General features: G+C 49.4%; 1 protein-coding gene across 1 annotated transcript in view; it reads left to right on the top strand.

The window, feature by feature from the left end:
• Positions 1-4,060: 4,060 nt before the first annotated feature.
• The window catches only part of CD6 (CD6 molecule), a 38,655-nt gene continuing 15,311 nt past the window's right edge, over positions 4,061-27,404 (top strand). Inside the window, exon 1 of the mRNA XM_021684894.1 lies at positions 4,061-4,140. Within this exon, the coding sequence (XP_021540569.1) occupies positions 4,080-4,140 (61 nt within the window). The 5' untranslated portion in view covers positions 4,061-4,079. The remainder of the gene's footprint in view (positions 4,141-27,404) is intronic.

The following is a 27,404-nucleotide window of genomic DNA, read 5'->3' as shown; positions in this document are numbered from 1 at the left end:
GGATTTGACCTATTCACCTTGTTCCATCCTCTGTGTCTCTTAACTTCTGTTTCATAGTCTTCTCTTAGACACTTTTTTGTCTCTCTGTGCGGCATTCTGGGTAAGTTCTTCAGACCTACTGTCCAACTCACTAGTTTTCTCTTTGGCTATGTTAGTCTGTTGCTTAATCTATCCATTGGATTGCTAGTTTTGAAGATCATATTTTTCATTTATAGAAGTACTATTTTTTTCCCCAAATCTTCCTGGTCACTTAGTTCCTTATCTATAGTCTCTTGTTCCTTATCTACAGCCTCAATTACCAACTGTATTTTTTTAAGCATAAGAAACATCCTTATTTTATATTATGTACACGATAAGTCCAGTAGCTGAAGTGTTTGAAGGCCTCAGTCTGTTGCTTACTGCTTTGTGCAATTCTCACTTACGGTGCCTTGTTGTGATGGTTACTTTTATGTGTCAGCTTGAATGATCTGTGGGGTGCCCAGATATCTGGTTAAACATAATTCTGGGTGTGTTTGTGAGGGTGTTTCTAGGTGAGATTAGACTTGAATCAATAGGTTGGGTAAAGCAGATTGCCTTCCCCATTGTGGATGGGTTTTGTTCAGTGAAGTCCTGAATAGGACAGAAAGGAGTAAGATAGAATTGTCTCTCTCTGCCTGTCTTCAGGTTAGGACACCAGTCTTCCCCCTGCCTTTTGACTCAGGCTCTGACTGGAATTTACACCATTGGTTTTCCCAGTTCTCTGGCCTTTGGACCTGAACTGAAGTGATACACTGGTTCCCCCTGAATTTCCAGCTCGCCAACTGAGATCTTGGGACTTTGTTTCCAAAATCACTTGAGAAATTCCTTACAATATATTTCATATAGGGGCTCCTAGGTGGCTCAGCTGGTTGAGCATCCGACTCTTGGTTTTGGCTCAGGTCATGATCTCATGGGTCGTGGGATCAAGCTCCACACTGGACTCCACACTCAGTGGGGAGACTGCTTGAAGGTTCTCCCTCTCCACCCTCTCCAACACCCTCTCTTTCTCTCTAAAATAAATAAATCTTTTTAAAAAATCTCATATAAATTCCATTAGTTCTGTTTCTCTGGAAAGCCCTGATTAATACACCTGTGTCCTGTGTTTTATTCTTTCTTTCTTCCTTCCTTTCTTTCTGTGCATGTGAGCTTATATTCCTGGGAACTTTTCTGTGTGAATTCTTTGAGACTTAAATTTAAGGTGAGTTACTTTACTTCAGAGAGGATTTTTGCATTTGTTTCTGCAAAGTGCCCTGGGAACTGCAATCTGCTTTATTATTTTTTTAAGATTGTATTTATTTATTTGACAGAGAGATAGCGAGAGAGGGAACACAAGCAGGGGGAGTGGGAGAGGGAGAAGCAGGCTTCCTGCTGAGCAGGGAGCCCGATGCAGGGCTCAATCCAGGACCCTGGGATCATGACCTGAGCCGAAGGCAGACACTTAATGACTGAGCCACCCAGGTGCCCCATGCTATCTGCTTTAAATTCTCCTGTTGTTCTTTACTTGTTTGTGGTGGTGGTGTTTTTGCCTCACAAGTAGTGTGAATTCCCTCTCAGACCCAACTGCAGGTGGACTTGTGGTTAAGAGCCTTTAGGGTTAGCATTTCCTTTTCTCCCACTCAGAGTCAATGCTGAGCCAAGCACATTCTCTGTCAGATCCCTTTGAGAGGTGTTTTTTCTTAGTTCATTCACTGTGGATGTTGTTTTTCACTGGTTTTGCTTTAGGGGGTAGGTTTCTGATTTTGCTTTTCATTTGCTCAGGCTCTAGGTTTCGTCTCATTAAACTGAAGTTCTTGGCCACCTGGGATGAGCAGGTACCTCAAGGCAACCTCCGCTTCTGCTCTCAAATATCTCTTTGGATTTGTGTTTTCTTGTCATTTTTGCCTCTGATAATTATTGTTACCTTCTCGCCACCTCAACTTTGCATTTTTAAAGATTTTTACAAATATTTTGTCCCCCTTCCCTTTTTTGGTGTTTTGTATCAGGAGAACTTTCGGCATATACTGCTTATCATATTGTCAGAAATGGAAATCTAGCCATCCTCTCTAGCGCATTCACCTGTGTTTCTTTTAGGATGCTGCTCATCAGCAGGTGAACTCTCCTTGTGTTCATCTTACCCTGGCCTGTGGTTGGGTCACGTGGGTTTGTGAGCTCCGTGCTCCTTGAGGGCAGGGATATGGTTTCCTGTCTTCACCTTCCACAGAGCCCATGCCAGAATTCCCCACACCAAAGTCTCCCTAAGTGTCAGTTGAACGGAAGTGAACCCAGGAGATGGAGGCCCCCCATCGGCTGCCTGTGCTACCAGTGACCTTCCACAAGAGGGCAGCCTCCACTGGTGCAGGAGTCAGGTCCACCCCCTAGGTCTGGGCAAGGTTTACAGTGGAGGGGCCTGGCTCTCTGTGGCTCCCAAACCTGCAAGGTCAGATGCCCCCTTGGCCTGGGACCCAGTAGAGAAATCCTCCCCATTCTACAGATGGGGAAATGAAGTCGAATGGAGAGGAGGGAAGTGTCAGGCCGGGCCAGGTAAATCTGAGAGGTCATACAGAGAAGGGCTATAATGGAACCAATCTCCTCTGGACTCAATTTCTTAAAGGATACTGCTTATACAAGCAAATTAAGTTTTCTGTTCTTTCACTCACTCAACAACATTCATTCAGCATCTACAGTATGCCCCACAGGGAGTGCAGTGGTGAATTAAACACACTAGATCCCTGGGGCACCTGGGTGGCTCAGTCTGTTGAGCGTCCGACTCTTGGTTTTGGCTCAGGTCACGATCTCAGGGTTGTGAGATCCAGCCCTGACTCAGGCTCTGTGCTCAGTGCACAGTCTGCTTGCGATTCTCTCCCTCTCCTTCTGCCTCTCCCCCCACTCACGCTCTTCCTTGCCCCCCTCTAAAATAAATAAATAAAATTTTAAAAAATAAAAACCCACACTAGGTCCCTGCTTCCTTTAAAAAATAAAAACCCACTGGGCGCCTGGGTGGCTCAGTTGGTTAAGCAACTGCCTTCGGCTCAGGTCATGATCCTGGAGTCCCGGGATGGAGTCCTGCATCGGGCTCCCTGCTCGACAGGGAGTCTGCTTCTCCCTCTGACCCTCCCCCTCTCATGTGCTTGCTCTCTCTCATTCTCTCTCTCTCAAATAAATAAATAAAATCTTTTAAAAAAAAAACTATTTAAAAATAAAAAAAAATTTTAAAAACCCACAACCCAGCGTTTCCCCAGCAGCCCTGGCGTTTTGCTCCTGCTATTCCTTCTGGCCCTTCCAGAGGCCTTCTACCATCTCTGCATTTTGAAATTCTGCTCAATCTTCCTGGACCAGCTTCCATGCCTGACTCTCCCTGAGGAATGAGCACCCAGCCCAGTGCCTGCAGGTGGTGGTCCTGTAGCCTCCTGTGCCATCTCAGGGGACATTTCTAGCCTGTAAGGAGATGGGGAGACAAACCATCCCTCAGTCCCTTCTCCACTGATAATTCTTTGAAGGGAATCTGAGGCTCTCTCCTCTCAAAAGTGCAAGACCACACTCTCCTTCCTAGCCATTAACACACCCAAGGACAAAGTACGTTTTGGGATTTTATCCCAGAAGAGCTGGATTTCCGTGGACTGGGACAGGCTGTGGGTCATGCGTCCTCTCTTCTTATGTGTATTGGTTGAGTATCTACTATGTATCGGGTCTCCAGAAAGGAAGCATGCCCTCAGTCCCCGTTTCCTTAGGACACAGTTGGAAGAAATGTGTGTGTGTGTGTGTGTCCTACTCTGTGACTCCTGGGGTTCAGCCAGGCTGGGTGGGCTCATAGCAGAGGTAGCTGGGCTCTCCCTCCCAACCCCTGTGATACCAGCCTGGCTTCCTGGAGACCAAAACCACAAGTAGAGCACAGAGGCGTAAGAGACACTCAGAGGCTGGGTTTGGTCGCATGCATGTAAAGGAGTGCTCTCTCTCTTGCAGAGAGAAAGTTATAAACAGGAGGAGCAAAGGTCCGAGCGGGTGTGAGGAACACATAGCAATCACATCCCCCTCCCAGCCCCAGGATGGCCCTTCCCACGGGCAGGCACGCGTAGCAGTCAAAGATGGCCCCAGACATGTGGCTCCTCTCTACGATCATCGGATTGCTGACAGCAGCCCTCTCAGGTAGGGCCCCTTTCCCATCTCCTGCCACTCATGCTGGAGGACGTGGGTCCTGGCCTCTTGGCCCCCTTGCTGGCCATGTTCTCATTTACCTTCCTAGAGCCTTCTAGCCAGGACTGTCCCAGGGAGGCCCCAACTCTGTCAATGGCGACTGGGGCCTGGAGAGGGTCCAGGAACCCCCTGGAGGGGCCAGGGTTGTGCCTGGATGGTGCTAGAAGACTCCCGGGCATGAGATGATATGGGCAGCAGGCCTGGTGTCTCCTCAGCGGGCTCCCAGGGTCTGAGGAGGGAGACACTCCCCACCGTAGGTTCGGGAACTCCCCCAGCCCTATTTCTTGGCAACTCTCAGTAGGGAGCGGCCTGCCTTCCAGAAAGGTAGGACCACGGCGATTGTATTCTCAACCCAAAGCTGAGGCTCTGGACTCACTAGGCTTCTGCCATTCATGGTAGAACTGTCCAGATATAGACCGTCGGGGAAGCCAATGGGCACCGAGGACAGCCGTAGCTCAGGTGCAGCCAGTAGGGGTAGTTTAGGGCACAAATGAGTGGGAAAGCACTTCCTCCCCCATCCTGAGCTCCCCCTGGGCGCCAAGGCCCTTCGCAACCTGGGCGGGGGCATGAGGTGGCCAGAAAGTTTGGGGGCTGGCTGTGCTCATTGGATACTGTTGGCCTCTGCTGCATGCGGGGTCCAAGCTGGCAAGAACCGGGCAGGGGCCCATCCTGCCTCTGTTGGGACCTCACAATTTGGGGATGGGGAGGTTCATGGAAACAGAATTCTGGGCCAGGGAGTCTGGGCCCACCTGGCAGGCAAGATACCAGGTGCTTTCACTTTGCTTTCAGAAGGTGACCCAGAGAGACCCCATCGGGAGGGGCATCCAAGCCGACTAGGAGAACTGGGAGACCTGGGGAGTTTTTTGGGGTGGGAGCAGCTCTTCTCTCTGCCTCTATCTGGAGGCACATGCTCCTGACCCCACACTGGTTCAGGGAAAGCCATTTAGCTCTGGGAGCGGGAAAGTGTGTGCCTTCGGCTCCATGTGGGGCGGCTTGGTTTCTCCTGCTCTGCCAAGAGCACTGGAGCTCAGCCACCTTCTGCCCCTGAGCTAAGACAGACAGACGGTCAGAGGGGCGTCCCTCCCACCACCACCTTCTGTCCTTTTCCATGAGGCCCAGCCACCAGCCTTGGCTCGGAAAAGTCTAGGAGGGCAAAGTCTGCTGGCCGGCCCCGGGGCCCCGGGGAACTGGCCTGGAATGGTGCCTGACAGCAGCTGGGACCCCAGGGCCCCAGCAGAGCTCAGCAGGGTGAGATGAAGGGGCTCCTGGAGCCAAGGTCCGTACACCTGAGTCCTTTTCATCCCTTCCTGACACTCCTGCCTGGCCCACTCCACTCCCAGTACAGATATTTACTTTGTGTTTCTAAAACTGCATTTATAGTCAATGGCCTCACTTGTTACTAATACTAGTTTTGAAAGGAAACTTTATGTCACTACTGTTAAGTGGAAAACTGGTATCATGTGTCAGAAGTATAAGGTGAAGGTAAGCATAAAAATAAGTGGGGATGGAAACCAATTTCTATTACGTGTTAGCAAAAAGTGGAAAGGATGCGGGGCGCCTGGGTGGCTCAGTCATTGGGCGCCTGCCTTTGGCTCGGGTCATGATCCCAGGGTCCTGGGATCGAGCCCCACATCGGGCTCCCTGCTCGGCGGGAAGCCTGCTTCTCCCTCTCCCACTCCCCCTGCTTGTGTTCCCTCTCTCGCTGTCTCTCACTCTGTCAAATAAATAAATAAAATCTTTAAAAAAAAAAAAAAGTGGAAAGGATGCAAAGACCCTGGTGCCTGAAGCCTACACTTGTGCTCTCTGTTGAAGGGGGGATAGGGGACGGGGATAAAGACCCCTTGCCCCCAAGTTGTCATTTTCTCCTTGACTTTCCAGGGGGACTGAGAGCACTTGAGCAGAGAATAATTTCTTTGCCATGAGATTTCATAGCACTAAATGCTGCGTCCTTAAAGCCTCTGAAGTGTTCCCCGATGGTGTCTGTCCTCCTGCTGAGAACCAGGGCCTGGCGGGAAGGACATGCAGGCCAAAGGAAACTGTGCTCCAAAGCCCTAGGAGTGGGGCGGGGAGGGCCAGAGCGAGCGGATGTGGGGAGGCCATTCCCCCCCTCCCAACCCACCTGCCCGAGCTGTCCTTCCCTCCACCCAGGTCCAGCAGACCCCAACCCCGGCAGAACCGGGCCCTCAGTGGGCAAGATGGACCCAGATCTGCTCCAGGGTTCTCCTTGGCAAAATCAGTGTGTGGGGCAGATCAGGTTGGGGAAAGGAAGTGAGGGCCTCCCAGGAGAGAAAGAAAAGGAAAGAAAGACAACAGAGAACAAGGAGGGAGGAAAAGGGGCTAGGAGAATGAGGCCCACAAGGGAGTTCCAGGGCCTTCTCCTTGAGAGCTATGGAGCCCTGATGGGGTTATCAGGCTGTGCCCTGGGGCCATAGGCAGGTGCAGGCTGGCCCTCTGCACCCCAGCAGTCCCGGCCAAGGCCTCCCCTCGCCTGCTCTCCTTTGCAGTCCCAGCGCCAGGCTCCATCCGCGGCCTCACATGGCTATTTCTCTGGCTTGGCTGGCCTGGATTCTGGGCTGTTCTCTCCTCAGGCTTGGGTGTGTGCTATTGAATGACCAGGGCAAGGACCACACTTTCCAATTCAGCTGGTGCTCCCTGGAGGCCTGGGTCCAGGCCCAGTTTGTCCCCCTACCCTCCAGTTTTGTGCCTCAGTTTCCTGATCAGCCAACTGGGGACAAAGAGGCAGAGAGAATGAACTTGAAGCACTTGACTGGGGAGGACGGGATGGGGTCAGGAGACCGGAGTATTGCTTGGGCCCGGTGTCTAATTCACCATGCATTCTTCTCTGATCTGGTTTTTGCGCCAGTGAAATTGGGTGCTTTGGGCAGAAAACCCCTAAAGGCTCGGTCAGATCTAACATTCTGTGTGCAAAATAGTAACAAATAACCCGACCTTTCCCCGAAGGGCCGTGAGGAGTTCCAAGTGGCCCATGATCGGTGAGGTCCTGGGGAGCTGCTTTCATGTACTAGGAAGGCCATTTGTGGTTACTCTAAAAAAAGCTTCTTAAACGAACAAATTTTTAAAAATCGGGCTTTTGGGGCGCCTGGGTGGCTCAGTCGTTGAGCGTCTGCCTTCAGCTCAGGTCATGATCCCAGGGTCCTGGGATGGAGCCCTGCATCGGGCTCCCTGCTCAGCAGGAGGCCCGTTTCTCCCTTTCCCACTCCCCCTGCTTGTGTTCCCTCTCTCGCTGTGTCTCTCTCTGTCAGATAGATGAAATCTTTAAAATAAATAAATAAAAATAAAAATCGGGTTTTTCCCTTCACTTGTAAATTCAATATCCAAAAATCCTTTTATTTATAAGTCCAGTAATTTTTAACAGTGACTCTCAGGGAGCCTTTGATTAATATTTCATCAGATCAGGTCGAACGGAGTCAGCTTCCTTAAATAATAAATACCACTCACAAATGCACGTAATTGAGTGCCCTTAGATCTGTGATATCCCATACAGCCACCACCAGAATATGCATTTGAAACGTGGTAGTCTGAGCGCACAAGTGTTGGAAAGGTAACACACAGAGCAGATTTTGAAGATGTGTTCAAAAAAAGAACATCAAGTATCTCATTAATAACTTGTTTATGCATTACATGTTGAAACGGTATTTTGCATAGGTTGAGTTAAATACATTTTATTGTTACAATTAAGTTGGTCTATTCCTTTTTCATTTGTAAAACACATGGCCACTAGAAAATTAAAAATGGCCTATGTGGCTTGCGTTATGTTTCTACCGGAGAACACTGCCTTAGATAATCTAAACTGCATCTACAAATTTAATGAATTTGATTCTCTTATAAATGCTTCAAATACCTCTAAGAAACAAGCCTTTTTCAAGGATTTCAGAGAATACTTTCTGCTCTAAAAAACTAACACTTAAACAGAGTGAATATTAAGTTCTCTTAAATATTCTAATAATGTTTACAGACATGGCCAAATTCTCTTAAATTTTTAAATTAAAATTTCAACTAAAGTCGGGCTCCTGGGTGGCTCAGTTGGTTAAGCTCAAGTCATGATCCTGGAGTCCCAGTATCGAGTCCCGCATCGGGCTCCCTGCTCGGCAGGGAGTCTGCTTCTCCCTCTGACCCTCCTCCCTCTCATGCTCTGTCTCTCATTCTCTCTGTCTCAAATAAATAAATAAAATCTTTAAAAAAAAAAAAAGATTTTATTTATTTATTTGAGAGAGAGAATGAGAGACAGAGAGCACGAGAGGGAAAAGGGTCAGAGGGAGAAGCAGACTCCCTGCCGAGCAGGGAGCCCGATGCAGGACTCGATCCAGGGACTCCAGGATCATGACCTGAGCCGAAGGCAGTCGCTTAACCAACTGAGCCACCCAGGCGCCCTAAATAAAATCTTTAAAAAAAATTTTTTTTCAACTAAAGTCAATTACTTGGCCACACACATAAGAAATGCTAGCAGCCAAGTGTTCGTAAACATCACAGATCTGGGACTTACTGCACCAACACACAGCAATTGATCCACCTGACAGCATAAATGTATAATTACTGTGGGTTTCCATGTACTTCCACCATCTTTATTTTTAAAATTCTAATCTTCTTGGGCTTCAAAGCCACTTTCTGAGAAGAAGAGGACTGTCCCAGAGCAGATAACTTGGATGATCCCCAGCAGATGGGGGTGGCTCTGTCTTAGGGACTGCAATGAGGTCAGCTTTTTAATTGATTCCTATGTGCTGTTGATGGGTGTGCAGTGCGCTTTTGGATAGCCTCTGCCCTCCACTCAGGCTGGTCCCTCAACCCATGACCCCTGGACCCAAGTTCTACAAACCTAATTCTCAATGTCTCCCCCACCCTCAACCCAGAGGGCTTCACCACTTGATTGGATTTAAATGAAACAGATGTGTTTACGATTCTCTTCTTCTTTCCCTGCTGGCAAGACTGCAACTGATAGATGTATAAATAATGTATGGCTGGCATTTGTACATTTCTCCCCGCTCAGTCTGGCTCTCTGGTTACAGGTCGATGACTGGTGGGGCCATTAGCTTGGCGGTCACCACTGTGGTGATGTGGGACAAGGCAGCTCCGAGGGTAACGTGGGTTATTACAGAGGGATCTAGAATGAGTAAGAAACACTGTCCACAGACTCCCGTCATTCGGTCTCTATTTATCGAGGCCTGCTCTGAGCCAGCCTCACTTTCTGATTGGAAAGCTCGGGAATTAAATTGGGCCCCCAGCTGTTGGATTCCAAGGCGGAAGAATCAGCCATCTTCCTGAGGGCAGGGAGGGATTAAGCAGGAGGCCCCAACTCAGGTCCCGGGACAGGGGCTTGGAGGAAAGACCAGGCCGGCTCAACAGCCATGAAACCGCCAACCACCACCCGTGCCGATGCTCAGCCCTGCACCGAGCAGACCCTGGTGGGGCTGGAATCCCCAGGCCCACCTCCTCTCTACTCACTGTGTCCTCCAGACCCTCCAGCCCACCCTCGCGCTGCCTACCGCTCCCCCTGCCCCCGCCCCCGCCCCCGCCCCCGCCCCCGGCCCTTGGGGCCAGGGCGACCGGAGTTGGTCAGGGCAGCACTTCCTGGGGGCCCTGGTTCCTGCCCCCACCCAGTGTTTGCCAAAGCTGCCATTTATCTGACAATTTACTTAATACTTTTAATTGATGTTTTAAAGTGTAAATACATTCATTTTTTAGAAAAAAACTTTATGTTCCTCCCTTAAAGATAGAGCCATTGTAAATCACCTAATGATAGTTAATGGTGAAAATAAACATCATGGATACAAAACAATGTCACGAAATTCAGATGTGTAGCTGCTTTCCCTTTGCTCAAACGGGAGGGTTTCTAGAAGTCAGGCATTAAGGACAAGTGCCCTGGGAGATTTTCTCCTTCAAGTAATCAGAAAGGCTGAAAGGGAAATACAGGGATAACTTCCTTCACGTAGCTAATGTAAGACCATGTCAGTGACCACCTAAACCATTTTTCAAACCTTTGGATATGTGCCTCACACTTTGGAAGCACTGATCCAGAGAAAGGACAATGGGAATAGACAATCTGTTCCCCTTACCGGACACAGCCCGGGGAAGCCTTCTGTTCACCTTCCCAGGGGACACCCTGGATATAGGGGCCCCATATCAGGCTGTCCCCAGACCCCCTGGGCAGCCCCTGGATTCCTGGTGAGCCTTGAAGTCAGGGATGGTGCCCAGATTCATGTCCCCCAATTTAGCTCTGGGAATCGAGCCCCTGCAGCATGGGGAGAAGGAACCTGGAGGAGGGGGAGGTGGGGGTAGATTCTTAGAACTCACTGTGGCTCTCAATTGCTGGGTAATCTCGGCAGGCTCATTCCTTTCTCTGGCCCTAGTTTCTTCACTGGATAAATGGGCAAATTGAACACTAAAGACCCAACTGAAAAATCCTTGTACTTTATGTCTGTGCCTCAAGGTTATTACCGTTTGAGGAGCAGGGCTGTGGAGATCCAGCTGTTAGAAACCAGCCCGTGGGGACACCTGGGTGGCTCAGTCCGTTAAGCATCTGCCTTCGGCTCAGGTCATGATCCCGGGGTCCTGGGATTGAGCCCCACGTCGGGCTCCCTGCTCAGCGGGGAGTCTGCTTCTCTCTCTCTCTCCCTCTGCCCTTCCCCTCTGCTTGTTCTCTCTCTCTCTCCCAAATAAATAAATAAAATCTTTAGAAAGAAAGGAAGGAAGGAAGAAGAAAGAAAGAAAGAAAGAAAGAAAGAAAGAAAGAAAGAAAGAAAGAAAGAAAGAAAGAAAGAAAGGAAGGAAGGAAGGAAGGAAGGAAGAGAGGAAGGAAGGAAGAAAAAGAAAGAAAGAAAGAAAGAAAGAAAGAAACCAGCTCCTGGTTGGGCACAACATGGTAACCCCAGCCGGCATCTGCCATGTGAAATCATGGACCTTGGCATCAGGCAGACTTGGGTTCTCAGTCCCAGCTCTGTGTGACCCGGGGTGATTTCTTAACTTCTGTGTGCCTGCATGCTGCAAAAAACACCCACCTCGGGGTACTTGGGTGGCTCAGTCAGTTAAAATCTGCCCTCAGCTCAGGTCATGATCTCAGAGTCCTGGGATGGAATCCCGCATCGGGCTCCCTGCTCAGCGGAGGGTCTGCTTCTCCCTCTCCCTCTGCCCCTCCCCACGGTATGAAAGTTAATTTAGATAATGCATTGGAAAGTACCTGAACATAGCAGTGCTTTAAAATGTTAGCTTTAAATGTGTTACAGAGCAAAGAAAAGGATCTTGTAAATGTGAATACAGGATTTAGTGGTTAACACGCAGTTTGCACATCGAGCTCGTTTACCCACATGACAACCCCATGTATAGATAAGGAAAGCAGGGGTTCTCGAGGCTGAGAGACTGGCCCAAAGTCTGTAGCTAGTAAGGGTCAGGACTTCAGCGTAAGTGTCCCGACTGGCAGCTCTGACTAGGGAGCCTTGGAGTCTCCTAGAGAGGAGTGGCCTGGCTCGTCTCCCGGCTTGCTGCCTAGGGGGCTCCATGCAAATACAAGGCATCTCCCCCTGCTATTACAGCCCCCGGCTGCAAGCCAGAGGGGCCCCTGAGGGTCTGGGGTTCCCTGGAAAGCTTCTCGGGGACAGATGGGGTCAAATGGGGCTGCTCTCACCAAGGCCCAGCCCTCACGGGGTCTGCCCTGCACTTACCCCACGTACCTGGGCCAGAAATGAATGAGGGCAAAGCTAGAGAGGTGCCATGAGCCTAGGAAAAGCTTGCCCAGCCGGAAGCTTCATCTAGTTCTGCTTATTGAGCACCTGCTGTGTGCCCAGCCCTGTAGGACAGTGAGATGTGAGATACGAAGGTTCGCCCTTGAACACTTGGAGTGTCGTGAGGAAGATGATAAAACACACACACGAGGGTCAGCCTGGGATAGGTGTGACGACAGTTACAATCCGATGACAGCCATAACTACAACCCACTGCAGGGCACTTACCATTCTCTGAGCAGCAGCTAGGCTGATCCTGTCCCGCCCTGACATGGGGGCAATCACCCCATTCTACAGGTGCGGCCACTAAGGCTCAGAAAGTTATGTATTTTGTCCCAGGCTGGTGGCTGGTGTGGAGTTTAAACCCATGTCTGTAGGTCTCCAAAATCCACATTCCCCATCACAGGGCTACACTGCCTTCAGGAGCTGGGAGTCCGAGGAGGGAGAGTTCAGGCCTCCTGGAAACACGGGGCGGCTTCCCAGATGGGGAACCCAGCTGTCTCAGGGGGCTAGACAGACGGAGGAGGCTGGCACAAAGACAGTGTTAAAAATGAGTGCATGGGAGCAGGGCCGGGCCGGGGACAGAGGTGGGAAACCACCATGTCCTGGACAGGGAGGAGGTCCATCCCCCACTCTGCTGGGGAGATTCACTTTCCCCTCCTTCCATCAGCTAAACTAAAGTAAAGGCACTCTCCAAATGAATTAAACTCCTTGGAGAAATGTGCTGCACTCTGCAGACAGGATTCTAGAAATTTCATGACAGTATCTGGGCTGGAAGAAACGCCAGAGGGCCATGATCTACTCCTATTTGTCAGAGGAGAAAACCGAGGTACAGAGTAGGGGGTGACGCCCGAGCTCATGGAGCCAGGGTGGGCAGCCCGGTGGGAAGGGGCGGTAGCGGGGGTCCTGCGCTCTCTCAGCCTCGGGTGGTGGTCCACCGTGATCTGAGGGGAGCACAGGTGACCAGGGCTCTGAGATGTCAGCTTGGCAAAGTGAGGAGCTGGCTTCCTACACGCACTCTTCCTGCACACTTCCATGGTGACCCCGTCCTCAGCCTCTGCCTTCTTTTTCTCTCAGGTTTTTTTTCTCCCCAACATTTTATTTCAACATAATTTCAGACTGGCTGAGAAGTTGCAAGTTCCATATGCTCTTCACTCAGATTCCCCAACTGTTAACATTTTACCACAATTGCTTTACATTTTCTCAGCCTACCCATTTTTTGGCCTGTCTATCTCTTACTTTTGGCCTGAATCATTTGAGAGTAGGTTGTAGACATAAGGTCCCTTTCTCCTAAATACTTCAGTCTGTCTTTTTTTTTTTAAAAAGGACATTCTCTGATCTAACCGTGATACACAGGTCAAAATGGGGTAGTTGATGTCAATACAACATTAACAGATAATCCACAGACCTTTTTCAGATTTTGCCAATTGTTCCAATAATGTCCTTTAAGGCAAAAGAAAATTCTAGTTGGGGTACCATGCTTTATTCTTGTCTCTCTTTATTTTCCTTTAATCTAGAACATTTTCTCAGATTTTCTTTCTCTTTCATGACATTGATTCTTTTGAAGAGTATAGTCCAGTTATGTTTTTTTTTTTTAAGATTTTATTTCTTTATCTGAAAGAGAGAGTATAAGCAGGGGCGGGGGGTGGGGAAGCAGAGGGAGAAGCAGACTGCTCACTGAGCAGGGAGCCCGATGCAGGGCTCGATCCTAGGACCCTGGGATCACGACCTGAACCGAAGGCAGATGCTTAACCAACTGAGGCACCCAGGCACCCTGATCGTCCAGTTAGTCTGTGTAATGACCCTAGTCATGGTTGGTTTGATGATTCCTCATGAGTGGTCATACCTCCTGTGGCAGGAATAGAACAGAAGTGCTTGGTGTTCTCAGTGGGTCGTATCAAGAGGCTCGCCGAATCAGCTTGTCCCATCTTGGTGTTCTAATTTTGATTGCTTGGCTAAGATGATGTCTGCTAGGTAAAGGGACTCTTTTCTTCTTTGTAACCAATATGTATCTTGTGGGCAGTTTCTTTGAGACTATGTAAAAATTTTAGCCCCCCCTCAAACCTTTACCCACTAGTTTTAACATGATTGGTGATTCTGGCCTGAACTGGTTATAATCACCACCGTTTCTGGATGGTGATGTTATAACTCCATCACTCCTTCTACAAGTTTAGTCGCTGACTTGGCTCTCTTTGCTGGTTCAGGGGTTAGGAGCCAATTGGCTCAGTGCCTGGAAGGCTGGAGTTGATGAGCCCATCAGGTTGAGCCTCTGGCGGCCACCATCCTCCCAGCAAAGCCTCAGACTTCAAGGAGCTTCTATTTTAGTGGGGAAAATAGAGAAATGAGCAAGCATGTTTTATTTTTATTTATTTTTATTTTTTATTTATTTATTTTTATTATTATTATTTTTAATTTTATTATGTTATGTTAGTCACCATATAATACATCATTGGTTTTTGATGTGGTGATCCACGATCCATTGTTTATTTTTTATTTTTTAAGATTCTATTTATTTATTTGACAGAGAGAGACACAGCGAGAGAGGGAACACAAGCAGGGGGTGTGGGAGAGGGAGAAGCAGGCTTCCCGCTGAGCAGGGAGCCCAATGCGGGGCTCGATCCCAGGACCCCGGGAACGTGACCTGAGCCGAAGGCAGACGCTTAACTACTGCGCCACCCAGGCGCCCCTGAGCAAGCATGTTTTAAAACTGTCTCATATCAGAGAGGAATATGTGCAGCAAGGGAAATAAAGCAAAGCAAGGCAGACGGAGAGTGAGTGGGATGGGGGTCCCGGTAAGGCCTCTGGAGGCATTTGAGTAGAGACGTGAATGATGAGATTAACCTGGAATCCTGAGAGATCGAGAGATCAGGGAGAAGGACCTTCCAAGTGGAGGGAACACAGGCGTGAAGGCCCTGAAGTGGAACGGTTGATGGACGTGCTGGAGGAGATTGCCGAGGGGGAGGGAGAGCGGAGGAGATGGAGGTGGGCAGGCAGGCTGCAGGTGTTGGGGAGCACCACTCACGTAGGGGCTTGGAATGAACCCACAGGAAATGGGAAATCATCAGAGAGTTTTAGATATCAAAGGACGTGATCTGATTCACCTTTATGCATATACAATTATTTAACAACCCTTGTCTATGATCAACTCCATATTTAAACCTAAGTCAGTTTATTTAAACCTAGAAATCTTCTATCACCATCATGCATCTCCAACAAATATTACTTCAGTAAATAGAATATGCCCATATAAACAAAACACTGAAAACACAGTGGCATTAAAGAGCCTGCTACCCAAGCCTGGGTCACTCTCCCCTTACGCAGAGTGTTGGGTGTTCAAGGCTGAGCAGCACCACCCCACACTTGTAATCCCAAGCCCTGACGAGCAGCAAAAAGACGAATCCACTTGCTGTGGGATTTAGTACTATTTGATATCCAATCTTAAATTGTCTGGTTTGGGAAACGATACACTGGTGGCAGGGTCAGGTGGGTGGGGGGCAGCAGGGACAGAGGGGGGCAGCGCTGTGATGGAGGGAAGTGCAGTCTGAGGAGCACCCTCAAACCAGGAGCAGTCAGAGGCCAGAAAGCTGCCTCCCACTCCGGCAGTCAGACCCCAGCTGGCCCAGTTGGCCCATTTTAGCATGGAGAAACTGAGGCCCCCAAAAGGAACAGGGACATACCCAAGGTCCTAATAATGGCTGATGTCAATTCTACCCTCTTTCCTTGTCCCTCCCACCCAAATCCAGCTGAAAATTCACACCCGCCGTACACATTCGTCATCCTTATGGTAAAAACGTTCTCACAACCACATGAAAAGAAATCTCACCCAACTCGGCCTTTCATTCTGGGAGGAGGGAGTTTGCAAGTCCCCAGAGCGATGTGGGTGTTTAGTCTCAGCATGAGGGCGGGTGTGAGGAGGGGCATCGTGCGGGCTTTGATTGGTCTTTGTCAGGGTGGCTGTGAGAACGTGGACTCTGGGCTCTGGGAGGCGAGCATTTGATTCCAGGCTCCAGCACCTTCTCTGTGGCTCTGGGCAAGTTCTTGAACCCTCCCGAGGGAAAACGGGCACACCCGAATGCCAGCTCCTCTGTTCTTACACTCTAGATGGGCTTTACACCCTCCCTGAAGATCCTCACAGACCCCTTCCAGCCACCTGCCCATGTGCGGGCGGTCTCGGGTCCAGCCATGTCAGCACAAGCCGTGAAACGGTCCCAGGCAGCACTTGGGGGGTCAGACTCTGGCCCTCTGGAAGTGAAGGAGGGGCTCAGGCACGTACCTTGTGAGTTTCCCTCTTCTCCCTCCCAGAATCCCCTAAATGCTCCCATGGGCTCTCCCCAGTCCCTGCCTCTTACAGGCAACCTTTGTTACAGGAATGGGTGACTCAGTTTTCTAGAGCTACCATAACTCAGTACCACAGGTTGGTGTGTGAGCAACAGAAATGTATTGTCTCAAGCTCTGGAGGCTGGAAGTTCAAGATCAGGAGGTCGGCAGGGTTAGTTCCTTCTCAGGCTGTGAGGGAGTGTCTGTTCCAGTCCTCTCTGGTAGCTTCTGGTGATTGCTGGCTTTCTTTGCCTCTCCTTGGCTTGTAGAAGCTCCATTCCCATCTCTGCCTTCATGTTCACATGGCATTCTTCCTATGTACATACACCTGTGTCCACATTTCCCCTTTTCATGAGGACACCAGTCCTATTGGACTAGCGCCCACCCTAGTGACCTTATTTTAACTTGATTACCTCTGTGAAGACCCTCTCTGCAAGTAAGGTCACATGCTTAGGTATTGAGGTTAGGACTCCAACATATCTTTTTTGTGAGACACAATTCAATCCATAGCTGCATGTGTGTGTGTGTGTGTGTGTGTGTGTGTGTGTGTGTGTGGCTCAGGGGTGGAATTTCTGGGTCATGACTATGGAAATGTTTTCTAAAGTGGTTGTCCTGACTTATGAGGCCCCCAGCAATGTACAGAGTCCCTGCTGACCTCCATTCTCAACAGTCAGTATTACCCCACGACTTAGCTGTGGACAGTCTAGTAGGTATCAGGTAGTATCTCCCTGTGGCCCTACTTTGCATTTGCCTGATGACTGTGAGGCTGGATACTTGCTGTAAGTTTATGGATCTTGTGTGTTTTCTCTACCGTGAAATGCCTCTTCTGGCTGTTTGCCCATTTTTCTATTGCTTGCCTTTTCCTTATTGATTTATACACAAGCTTCCTTTTGGAGGAGGGTTTCCATTAGGAAAGGTGAGGAGAGGGGAAGAGGAAAGGGGGGTTAGGGCAACTTTTCTGGCCTTAAATTTGGAGGACTGACCCTCACAGTTACTCTTTCAGGGGAGAAACAAAACCACATTGAGTCTTCTGTCTCTTTCTGGAATCCGTGGGGCCAGGTACAATTCAGAATCTGCGATGTTTGGATTTCAGAAAGGGGACAAGGTGCCCTTTTGTAGACTTTGTAATGTCACAGCAAGGGCCTGGCCAGGCACTGGAATCAAATACGTTAATATTTCTGCAGCAAAATGTATGATTTTCCACACCATGTGGAATAAACAAAGACCATGAACACCTTGCATCAGGTCAGGTCAGGTGTTGCCACCACAGAGTTATGAAAACACTTTCAGTTTGGGGGTCTCTGGGGCTTTCAAATTGCAGTAAGGGATTGTGCATGCAAACTTTTAAGTCGGGCCCTGCGGTGCCCCCTTTCTCGGCTAATCCCTTGATTGCTCCACGAAGGTGATATTACCATCACCATTTATGTGGAGAAAGATCGTGGAAACTCAGAGAGGTTAAGAAATACAGATCCTGGATTTGGACTCACATCAGTCAGACTCCAAAGCTCACACGCCTCCAACTTTGCTGCTGTGTCTTCCCCAACCCTTTGGGGGTGACTTCTTGGCTTCTCTGCTCCCCAAGACTCTGGAGTTTGAAAACAGAGTCACAATTCAGAGGAATGGATCGAGAGGGCAGAATGCAGCTAGGAGTGAGTAGGTGGGAGTTCAGTTGGCTGAGCCAGACCCTCAGCCCAAAGCAGTGGGTGCTGGTGGCCAGAGCCTGGGATGCTCACCTCAAACCTCTGCAGAACTTCCCAAGTGTCCATCATGCTTTGATACTGATCAAACATTCAGCCAGGTCTCTACTCACCCCAGATTGAAGCCTAGAGGCTTGACACCATGGGGAGAGGCACTGACCAGAGATTTTAGTCATCACTGGGCAGAGGCTGAGAAAGCAACACGTCTTCCCAGTATTTAAATCAGGGCTCGAGCACCTTTGCAGAGAATGGTGGGGAAGCCCCGTGATGCTAGGCCACTGGCAGGGAGAACAAGGGGTGTACAGAGAATGGTGAGTCACTGCTGCCCTTGGCCATCTCTCCTCCTGGTCCGCTCACCTCTGGAAATTTGCAGGTTAGGTCTCCCAGGTTGTCTAAGGCTTGGATAGCTCTTTCTCTCCATCACTTTCTCATCCCTGAGAACTCCTACTCATCCTCTAAGACCGCTTCTAATTGTCCCCTGCTCTTTGGACTCAAAGTTATTCCCTCCCACCTCTACTTTTCCCAGAGCCCTTTGCTCTGACCCCTGGGATAGCCATTAGACCCGACTATAATCAGCCGTGAGTACATCTGTGTCCTCCACCACGGCTGGGGCCTGGCATGGAGTCTGGCCGAGAGTGAAGAATGAATGAAGGAATTAATGAATGCACCTTCTTGGCTAAGGGTTAAGAGAGGCGGAAACGTTGGAAGGACTTTCGAGCCACCTCAAAAGCACCCTGCATGTGACTTGTGGAGGAGAGCATGGGGCGACCGTGAGGCCTGGTGTCTAAGAATGTGGGCTTGGATCGGAAGTCATGTTCTGTCCCCCGCCCCCCGAGATGTTCTGGTCCCAGCCTGAAGTCATCGGCTTGGGAAGGGCCTGGTTCCTTCCTCAGAGGGAGGCTGATGAATTCCAGCAGCTCTGGGTGCCTGACATTAGGAGGGCCCTTGTCTTAAGGGGGCTTTAGGCCACCTCTGGAAGTGTTAGCCCCACCCCTAGGAGTCAGGGGGATTTTCATCCTGTGCCCACACTCGATCTTCATTCACCCAGAAACTGCAGCTCCAACAGCTCTCAGAGACTCGAACCAGAGTCGCTCCTGAGAGCCAGTGGGTGGGGACAGGTCCCCTGGAAAACCCTGTGTGGCCCAGCAGGGTTTCGGCTTCCACTGAAACCGGAAAACCAGTCCTGCTCCCCTGCACAGGGGGCCAAGCTCTGGGGGATTTTATTCTTGAATTTCACTCCAGCTTAGCACACTAACTAAATCCTTGGTAATTGTGGGTCTGTGGGTCTTTTCCCCTTGCCCCTGTGAAACACTCCTTGACCATCAAGGCCTGGCCCAAAGATCCCCTCCCCTGCAGTCACTTCCTGGACTTTCTCTCCTCTGGGTTCCTTGAGGACACCCTTCATGCCACCAGAGAGACGGGAGTTGAGCCAGCTCTTGACCCCTGGGCCTCCAGGCTGGGCTCTGGGCTGCAGGCCGGCCGGGAGCTCCCTCACCTCCACCTTCCCGCAGTAGAGCCCAGAGAGGGTCTGGCCATGGCACCATCCCGGAAATGTTGGTGGAGGTGAGGTGAGTTACAGAGACTTCTATTAAAAATAATGGTAACTAGAATTTGTTGAGCATTTACTCTATGTCCCGAGGTATTTATCAGGTGGCAATTAAGGCAGCCCAGGAAACCCTCTGTCTGGTTCAAATCCTGCTTTGCCTCTTATGAGTCCTGTCCTTCTAGAAAGTTCCTTAATCTCTTAGACTCTAAATTTCCCCATCTGTAAAATGGGGACAGTAAGAATACCTTTGTCTGAGCATTATGAAGGAGATGAGAGAATTGACCACTATTAAAAACCCATGTAGGCACACAAGAATCATTCACAAGTGGCATTGATATGACTCGAGCAATTTATAAAGGTTTTTCACCTATCTTGTCTTTAAAAAGACCAACTGTTGTTTTTATTTTCATCACTAAAATTATATATAATACAAAAGTTACTGAATTTAGAAAATAATTTCGAAAATAAAGAAAAAAACCACACCTGTCATGTTACTGGTAACTATTGTTACTATCCTGTTAAGGAATCTTCCAGATATTTTGTTAGAGAGGAATATTACACAGATATAGAAATGAACTGAGAGTGTTTCAACAATCCCTAGGCATCCCCACCGCCCTCATTTAAGAAATGTTTACATTAAAAAAACAAGAAATGTTTACATTTTTTAAAAGACTTTATTTACTTGTCAGAGAGAGAGAGAGAGAGCACAAGCAGGGGGAGCTGCAGGCAGAGGGAGAAGCAGACTCCCCGCTGAGCAGGGAGCCCCATGTGGGACTCGATCATGACCTGGGATCATGACCCGAGCCGAAGGCAGATGCTTAACCGACTAAACCACCCAGGTGTCGCTTTTTTTTTTTAAGATTTTATTTAATAATCTGCTTTATCCACCGACTACATGTGTGTGCACACACACGTCTGGCACATATTCACTTTTGTACTCGTTGACTCAGCAAGATCTTGGATACTTATGTGGGCCAGCTGTTGGGTCTTTCTTGGGATGGGACTTCAGTCCTGGGAGGGTTTTACACCTGTGAGGTGGGGGAAGCAAGTCTGGCATATAATGAGATTTGCCCAACATCCCCTGAGCGTGGAGGAAGCTGGGTTTTGAACCCAGGCAAGTTTGATTCAAGCACCCTACCCAAGACCAGCTGAATCAGAGTTCTAGAGGAGGGACCCGACATCCACCTCCTGCACTCAGAGGTCTGAATTCTACAGGGGATGAAGCAGGTGGGGCCCGTGAAAGGCCCGTGTCACTGGCCTGCTGGGCTCTCTTGGAACCCCATCCTTCCTGTTATCTCTTGGGATTTATACTGAGCTACTCATGATCCTCTATGCTCAGTGGCGTCTCGTCTTACCGTCTGGCACCTGCAAAGAAGGTATATAGTCTGGCACGGGAGCCTGAGCAAGCCTTAGGTCAGGACCACAGGAGTCTTTGCTTTTGGAGGAACTCCTGTTATCATGGCAACCACAGGCCACCTCTCATCTCCAGGACCACCGGATGCCATGCTTGCAGAGCCAGGGAAGGCGGCGGCAAGAAGTGAGTGTGGGGCAGCTCTGCTAAGGTTCATAAGAAAGATGGAGAGGAAGGAGGAAAGAATGCAGTCTTTGGGGAACTGGAATAGTCCTTTTGCAGAGGAGAAGGCTGAAGGGCCCTCAGAGTCATCGTTATGCCTGGGACGGAATGTGTAATCGATGGCCAGATGCCCTCCCCTGTGCAGTCTGGACTGGACAAGAGACAGTAGGCCAAAGCCTCAGGCTGCGGGGTAATAGTGACAGCAGCAGTATACCACGTCCTAGGCATCTCACCTCCATTCTTCATGCAGCTCAGGGCAACACGCTGCAGCCCCTGCATCATATACGGTGCCAGCTTCAAATCAAGTCTGGCAGGGCTCAGGGACCTTCCCAAGGTCACACAGCCAGCGATCAGCAGAGAGGGCTCGGGCCACTATTCTGTCTGTCCCCCAAGTCTGCATTCTGAATTATGAAAAAAGGATTTCCGGAGAGATGCACTGGTGCGTGGGAAAGGCCATGGACCCTCCCACTCCCAGGATCTTCCGGCCTCACGCATCTCGCCGGCACCTGCCCCAGTCACGCGCGTGGTGAACGGTCAGCGGGTGTTAATGGAATTGAACGCAGGCCAGCCACAGACTCATTTCTCAGCTCCCAGCATAATGTCACTCACACCCCCTCGCTTTCTTGAGCAAGAGAGGGGAGAATGGGGGAGTTCCAGAAATCTAACAGACCCCAGAGCCAGCTATGTTGCATTATTCTTATGGTGGCGCTTCTCTTTCAGTGGAGGTTATGAGTTGTTGTCCTTGACTCCCCGTGGATTTGGGGGTGGAGGAGGTGAATTCCACCTGGGCGTGTAGGGAGGATGCTGGGCATGCAAACATCCTCTGTCGTGTGTCAGGGTGACCCAAGAAAGGTAAAAAGGCTATATTTCTCTGACGTTTGACCGTGCTCCGCCCCCCCCAATTCCATCACACTGGGGAGTAGGGCTTCAATATATGGTTTGGGGTGGGGGACAAACATCCAGTTCGTAGCATAATGCACATTGAGTTTCCTTTGTGTCCCCAAGCTTTTCCGAGGCAGAAGAGGAGAGAGCAAAAACAAAAACTGTCAAAGAAACTAAGGCCAAAACACCAAGTCACTGACTTGCTTTTAGTTTCCAAGGGGAGAGAGGTCACCCCAACCTTCCTGGGCTCGGAGAATCCCAGCAGGTGCCGCCTGGTCTATTCCCCACAGGCGCCCGACACCGGTCACCTCTGTGAGCGAGGGCCATGCTGTCCAACCAAGCCTCCGGGCCAGCCTCAGTCTCTGTGTCAAAGTAAACTCAGCCCAACTGGGTGTCACGACCCCTCCAGTCCCCTCAAAGACGGAACACCGTTAGCTGCTCCCAATCAAGTTCAAAGTTAACTCATGTGAGCCAGCACCATGCTTCTTTCCAATTTTAATGGAATTATAGATTGTTCCGTTTTTCTTTCCAGTTCTATGGATCGCTCCCCATTAACAACGTCAAGGAAAGTTCTTAAAAGAAAAATATTCACACAGTCCCAGCCCCCTCCCTGTGAGGGCGCCTCCCCCAAACGCCCCTGGTTCTGTTGGTGGTTGGTTCTCTTTCTCCTCAGAGTTGAAGCAGGGGCTTCCAAGGGTGCCGGAGCCAGCCTGCGTTGGAGAGCTGGTGTGGAAGGGGCAGGGCAGCTCGCGGCCATGTGAGGGCAGGGGGACAAATGTCATCCCAGGGGCCCCTGCCCGAGGAAGAATGGTCTCCTCATTGCAGCTCATCCTTGGCGTCAGGACCCCTTTTGGAAATTAGTCCCTGGGGCTTGAGTGCTGGGCTGTATCGCCACTGGGGGTTGAGCTATTGTTGCTACGTTCTGGGCTTGCTGAGCAGTGCAGAGTTGGAAGGAGTTTAGAAGACCGCCGCCAGCCCCCCACCGGCTTGTCAGAACTCCCAGCCCCCCACCCTCGGCACGGTCACTGAAGCAAAAACCAGGACACTGGATTCCAACCTGTGGAGTAGAGCGGTTAAGAGTGTGGTCTCTGGAGCTGGATAGCCTGTGTTCAAATCCCAGCTCCGCCTTTTTCTAACTGTGTCATCTCGGGCAAATTACTAAATGGCCTTGTGCCTCAGTTTCCCCATTTTGTGGGCTTGCTGTGGGAATTAAACTAAATCAATCCATGTCAAGTATTAGAAAAAGACCACTGTCTGGGGAGTCTGACTCGCTGTGGGCTTTGGGGTACACTTCCTTGCCCCGGGACCTCAGATTTTGCATCAATTCAATGAGATCATAGGCCTGGGCAGTAATAATAATCACGTCTGCATGGTCTCAACAGTTTACAAAACACTCGCTCACAAAAAGCCTTCTGAGAGAAGCATTATGAACTCCAGCTTACGGAAGGGAGAATAAGGCTTACGTGTCTAAATGACTCCTTGATGGTTAATGAGGGCAGGGCTGGGACTCCTGTCCAAGCCTGTGGGTGCGAGGCCCATGTTCTCCCCCACACCACGCTGTCTGATACAAATATGATGAGAGCCACACTTGTCATTTTAAATTTTCCAGGAGCCACATTTTAAAAAGTAAAAAACAGATGAAGTTAACATAATGATATATTTTATTTAACCCAGATGTCCAAAATATCATTTCAACATGCTGTCAGTATAGAAAGTTAACAATGTACTATTTTCCATTCTTTGTGTTGCTTTTTTTTCTTACCAAGTCTTTGAAATACGGTTTGTGCTTGGCGCTTAAAGCCCACCTCAATCCAGACATTAAAGTTTCATCAGCAGGACTTAATCTGTATTTAGATTTCATAAAATTTACTAAGGAAAAGGTAGATTTGCAGGTCTATGTTGCTCGAACATTTCTTTGAATTTTTCCCATGACTGGATTGAATATCAGTTTTTAAAATTAAATTTAAAATTAATTAAATCGAACTGAATAAAATGAAAATTTTAACCACATTGGACAGCACAGCACTACACAGTTCTCCATTTCGGACAAAATGATCTCTAACATGTCCAGATTTCTACTCCTCTGCTGCATTTATACACAAAACTCTTTGCATATGACGAACCTAGCCCTGAAACGATAGACTGAGAGTAGGGGACAGATTTCCCATCTGTCTTGATAGGATGTTGGAAGTTGTACAATGTAGTGTTTTAAAAGAGTGGCTTCTAGAGGCAGACTGCCCAGGTTCTCGTCTTGCCTCTAATACTGACCAGATGGGTGACCCTGGGTGACTTACTTAACCTCTCTATGTTGCAGTTTTCTCTGCGACGACACAAGGATGCTAAGAGTACCCACCTCACTGGGTACTTGTGAGGATTCAAATAGCTACTACAGTGGATAAAGCACAATGTTATCTTCTACGGGGCATACAGTGAGTGTTCAATAGATGTTGTCTTTCATTATATATTTTATCTAATTATAACAGAAGGATGGAAGGATTAGAAGAGACCAGAAAGCTATCAACCTGTTGTCTTGCAAGTGAGAAAACAGGTCCGGGGAGTATAAAAGACCCAACCAGGGTCACACAGAAAGCTAATGGTAGAAATCAGCCGGGACCCGCTTCCTTAACACTCAGCCCAGTGACCCCTCCACTCTGCCCCCAGGGATGTTGACATTTACAGGAGAGGAAACACCTTGGCCCACTGAGCACACGGGCTCTTCATTTCACCCCCAGGAGCAAGGATGGCTCTCTGGCTGACATGGCCACATCGTGCCAGGCCCTCTCCACAGCTCGGGAGAACAGAATGCGTGGACAGTTGGCTTAAAACTCATTGTTAATACTGCGAGCTAGCTACGTGTTCCCCCAGGAAAAAAAGGGTTGTTTGTTTCCTTGGAGACCTTTGATTTTTATTTTGTTGTAGGAGATGTTAAAAATTTAGAGCAACAGCAGTCGTTAAGCGTCTGCCTTCGGCTCAGGTCACGATCCCAGGGTCCTGGGATCGAGCCCCGCATCGGGCTCCCTGCTCAGCCGGAAGCCTGCTTCTCCCTCTCCTGCTCCCCCTGCTTGTGTTCCTGCTCTCGCTATCTCTCTCTCTGTCAAATAAATAAATAAAATCTTAAAAAAAAAAAAAATTTAGAGCAACAAAAGGAAAGAGAAAACAACAAAATTCACTGTATGGATATATTTCTTGCTAGTGTTTATATTTTTCCTATGCTTTTTTTTCTGTAGTAGAGATCGAATTTCATTTATTTATATCCTTTTAGCATCTCTTCTGGGCAAGGCACTGTGCCAGGTTCCAGGGATATGGGAGTGAACAAAATAGAAACAGTCCCTGTCCCTATGACCCTGAGAATCCAGCGGGACTGATGGCAGTCAACAGCTCATCACCGAAAGCACTGTAATTGTATGTGGCCAGGGCCACAGAGGAAAAAGGTCCCAGGGTTCGAGGAGAGGACAGAATGGGGGACCGAACTTGGGCTCCTTCTGGGTCCTGGGAGACCTTCAGAAGCTTGAAACCAGACTGCGCGGGGGTGGGGGCTGGAGGGGAGAGCACAACCATATTTATAGCTTTCCCCACATCATTAAAAACTCTTTGTGAATATATTTTTTAAAGATTTTATTTATTTATCTGACAGAGAGAGAGACAGGAGAGAGGGAACACAAGTAGGGGGAGTGGGAGAGGGAGAAGCAGGCTTCCCGCGGAGCAGGGAGCCCGACGTGGGGCTCCATCCCAGGACCCTGGGATCATGACCTGAGCCCAAGGCAGACACTTAACTGATTGAGCCACCCAGGCACCCCTCTTTGTGAATATTTTTTGCAAACATTTTTAATGTGGATCTTCCTAACCAATCCCCCACTTGCTTTTAGACAATTCCGTTGTCTGCAGCTTGGGGGGCGTTTCATGTTTTTACTATGAGAAATGACATAGGGAAGACCATCTACCATGCAGCGACTCTAAGTTCTGGCTGCAAGAGGAGTCCTCTCATTTTGTGCTCATGATGAGCTGCAACAGGGTTCCTATTGTTCCCAGTTTGCCGAGCAAGTGCCCAAGGCTAGGAGAAGTTAAATGATCTGCCTGAGTCACACAGTTCGAAAGGGGCCCAGCTGGAGAAAGGAATCTAGAATGTTCCAGTTCTGACACGTGGACTCTAATCTCTATGGGGTAGTCCAGGTTATTTCTGTAGGATAGGTTCCCAGAAGTGAAAATATTGGATCAGACGGACTTTGTTTGTTGCTGTTGCTGTCCTTAAGGTTATTGACGTATGGGCTCGCGACACTTCACACGGATGTTAAAAAGAAAACAGTGTGCACGCTGGTTCTCTCTGTGGGGTCCTCCCTCCACATGGCTGGAAGTCCGCCCTGTCCACCTGCCTTGCCCCCCAACCGCACCCCAGCAGCATCTCTCCCCCATCAGCCACTCGGCAAGCATTTACTACGTGCCTATGCATCCTGAGCACGTCTGTTGGAGCCGGGGGCAGCAGGTGCTTCTCTCAGGCCTGGAGGGCTGTGCTGGGTGGGGCGTATGGGTGCCCAGGACGGTGTTCTGCTGCGCCTCTGACGGGACCTGACAGCTTCCCCGCCAGGCTTGCTCTGACACCGGGCCAGCCAGCGGGGGCCTCGGCCTCTCCTTCAGTGTCGATACCTCCTCCCTTGCCATGTGCCCCAGCTCTCGAAGCTTCCAGGAATCCCACGGGCCTGGGTGACACAAGAGGATGAGTGTCCCATTTTCTCAGGCTCCAGGCACGGCGACTTCATTTTTCCTGTCCTCAGTCACCTTCGTTTCATGTCCCCTTGGCATCTTGTCTAGGCTACCCTGTCCGAGGTCCTGTCCCTGTTCTGCTTGGGGCTAACCTGAAAAGCTGCTGTCTCCCTGGGCTGGAGGAAAGCTTTTTCTTCTCCCACTCGGACACCCTCCCCTCCATCCCTTATCCTTTGCAGAATGGGGGGCACAACTCAAGATGATTTTCTGGGGCACACAGGATAACTGAACTTAGTAGATGAACTTAGTATTGAATAACACTGAGCCGCGTGGTAAGAAAAATATTCAGGGGCGCCTGGTGGCTCGGTTGGGGTTTTTGGCCAATGCTTTACAAAAGTTGTAACATATTACATTTTCTTCCCTGTATCTTGCTCCGTTCCTCAACATAGCATGGAAATCCTTCCAATTGGTGTGAGTCCAGTTCACTCTTTATAAAGGCTGCATAAGATGACATGCTGTAAATGGACCATAATTCATTCATTTTCCCCAATGAATGAGCACTCACTCTGTTTCCAGTGCTTAATTATCCAAGAAACGGCAATGAACACTTTTTTAAAAAAAAAGATTTTATTTATTTGGTGGGGAGGGGCAGAGGGAGGAGAGAGAATCTCAAGTAGACTCTGGGCTGAGCGTGGAGCCCGACATGGGGCTCAATCTCACGACCCTGAGATCATGACCTGAGCCGAAATCAAGCGTTCGACACTTAACCGA

This window comes from Neomonachus schauinslandi, chromosome 11 (genome assembly GCF_002201575.2).
Source record: "Neomonachus schauinslandi chromosome 11, ASM220157v2, whole genome shotgun sequence".
Classification (NCBI taxonomy): Eukaryota; Metazoa; Chordata; class Mammalia; order Carnivora; family Phocidae; genus Neomonachus; species Neomonachus schauinslandi.
This window is presented reverse-complemented; position numbering and strand designations above follow the sequence as displayed.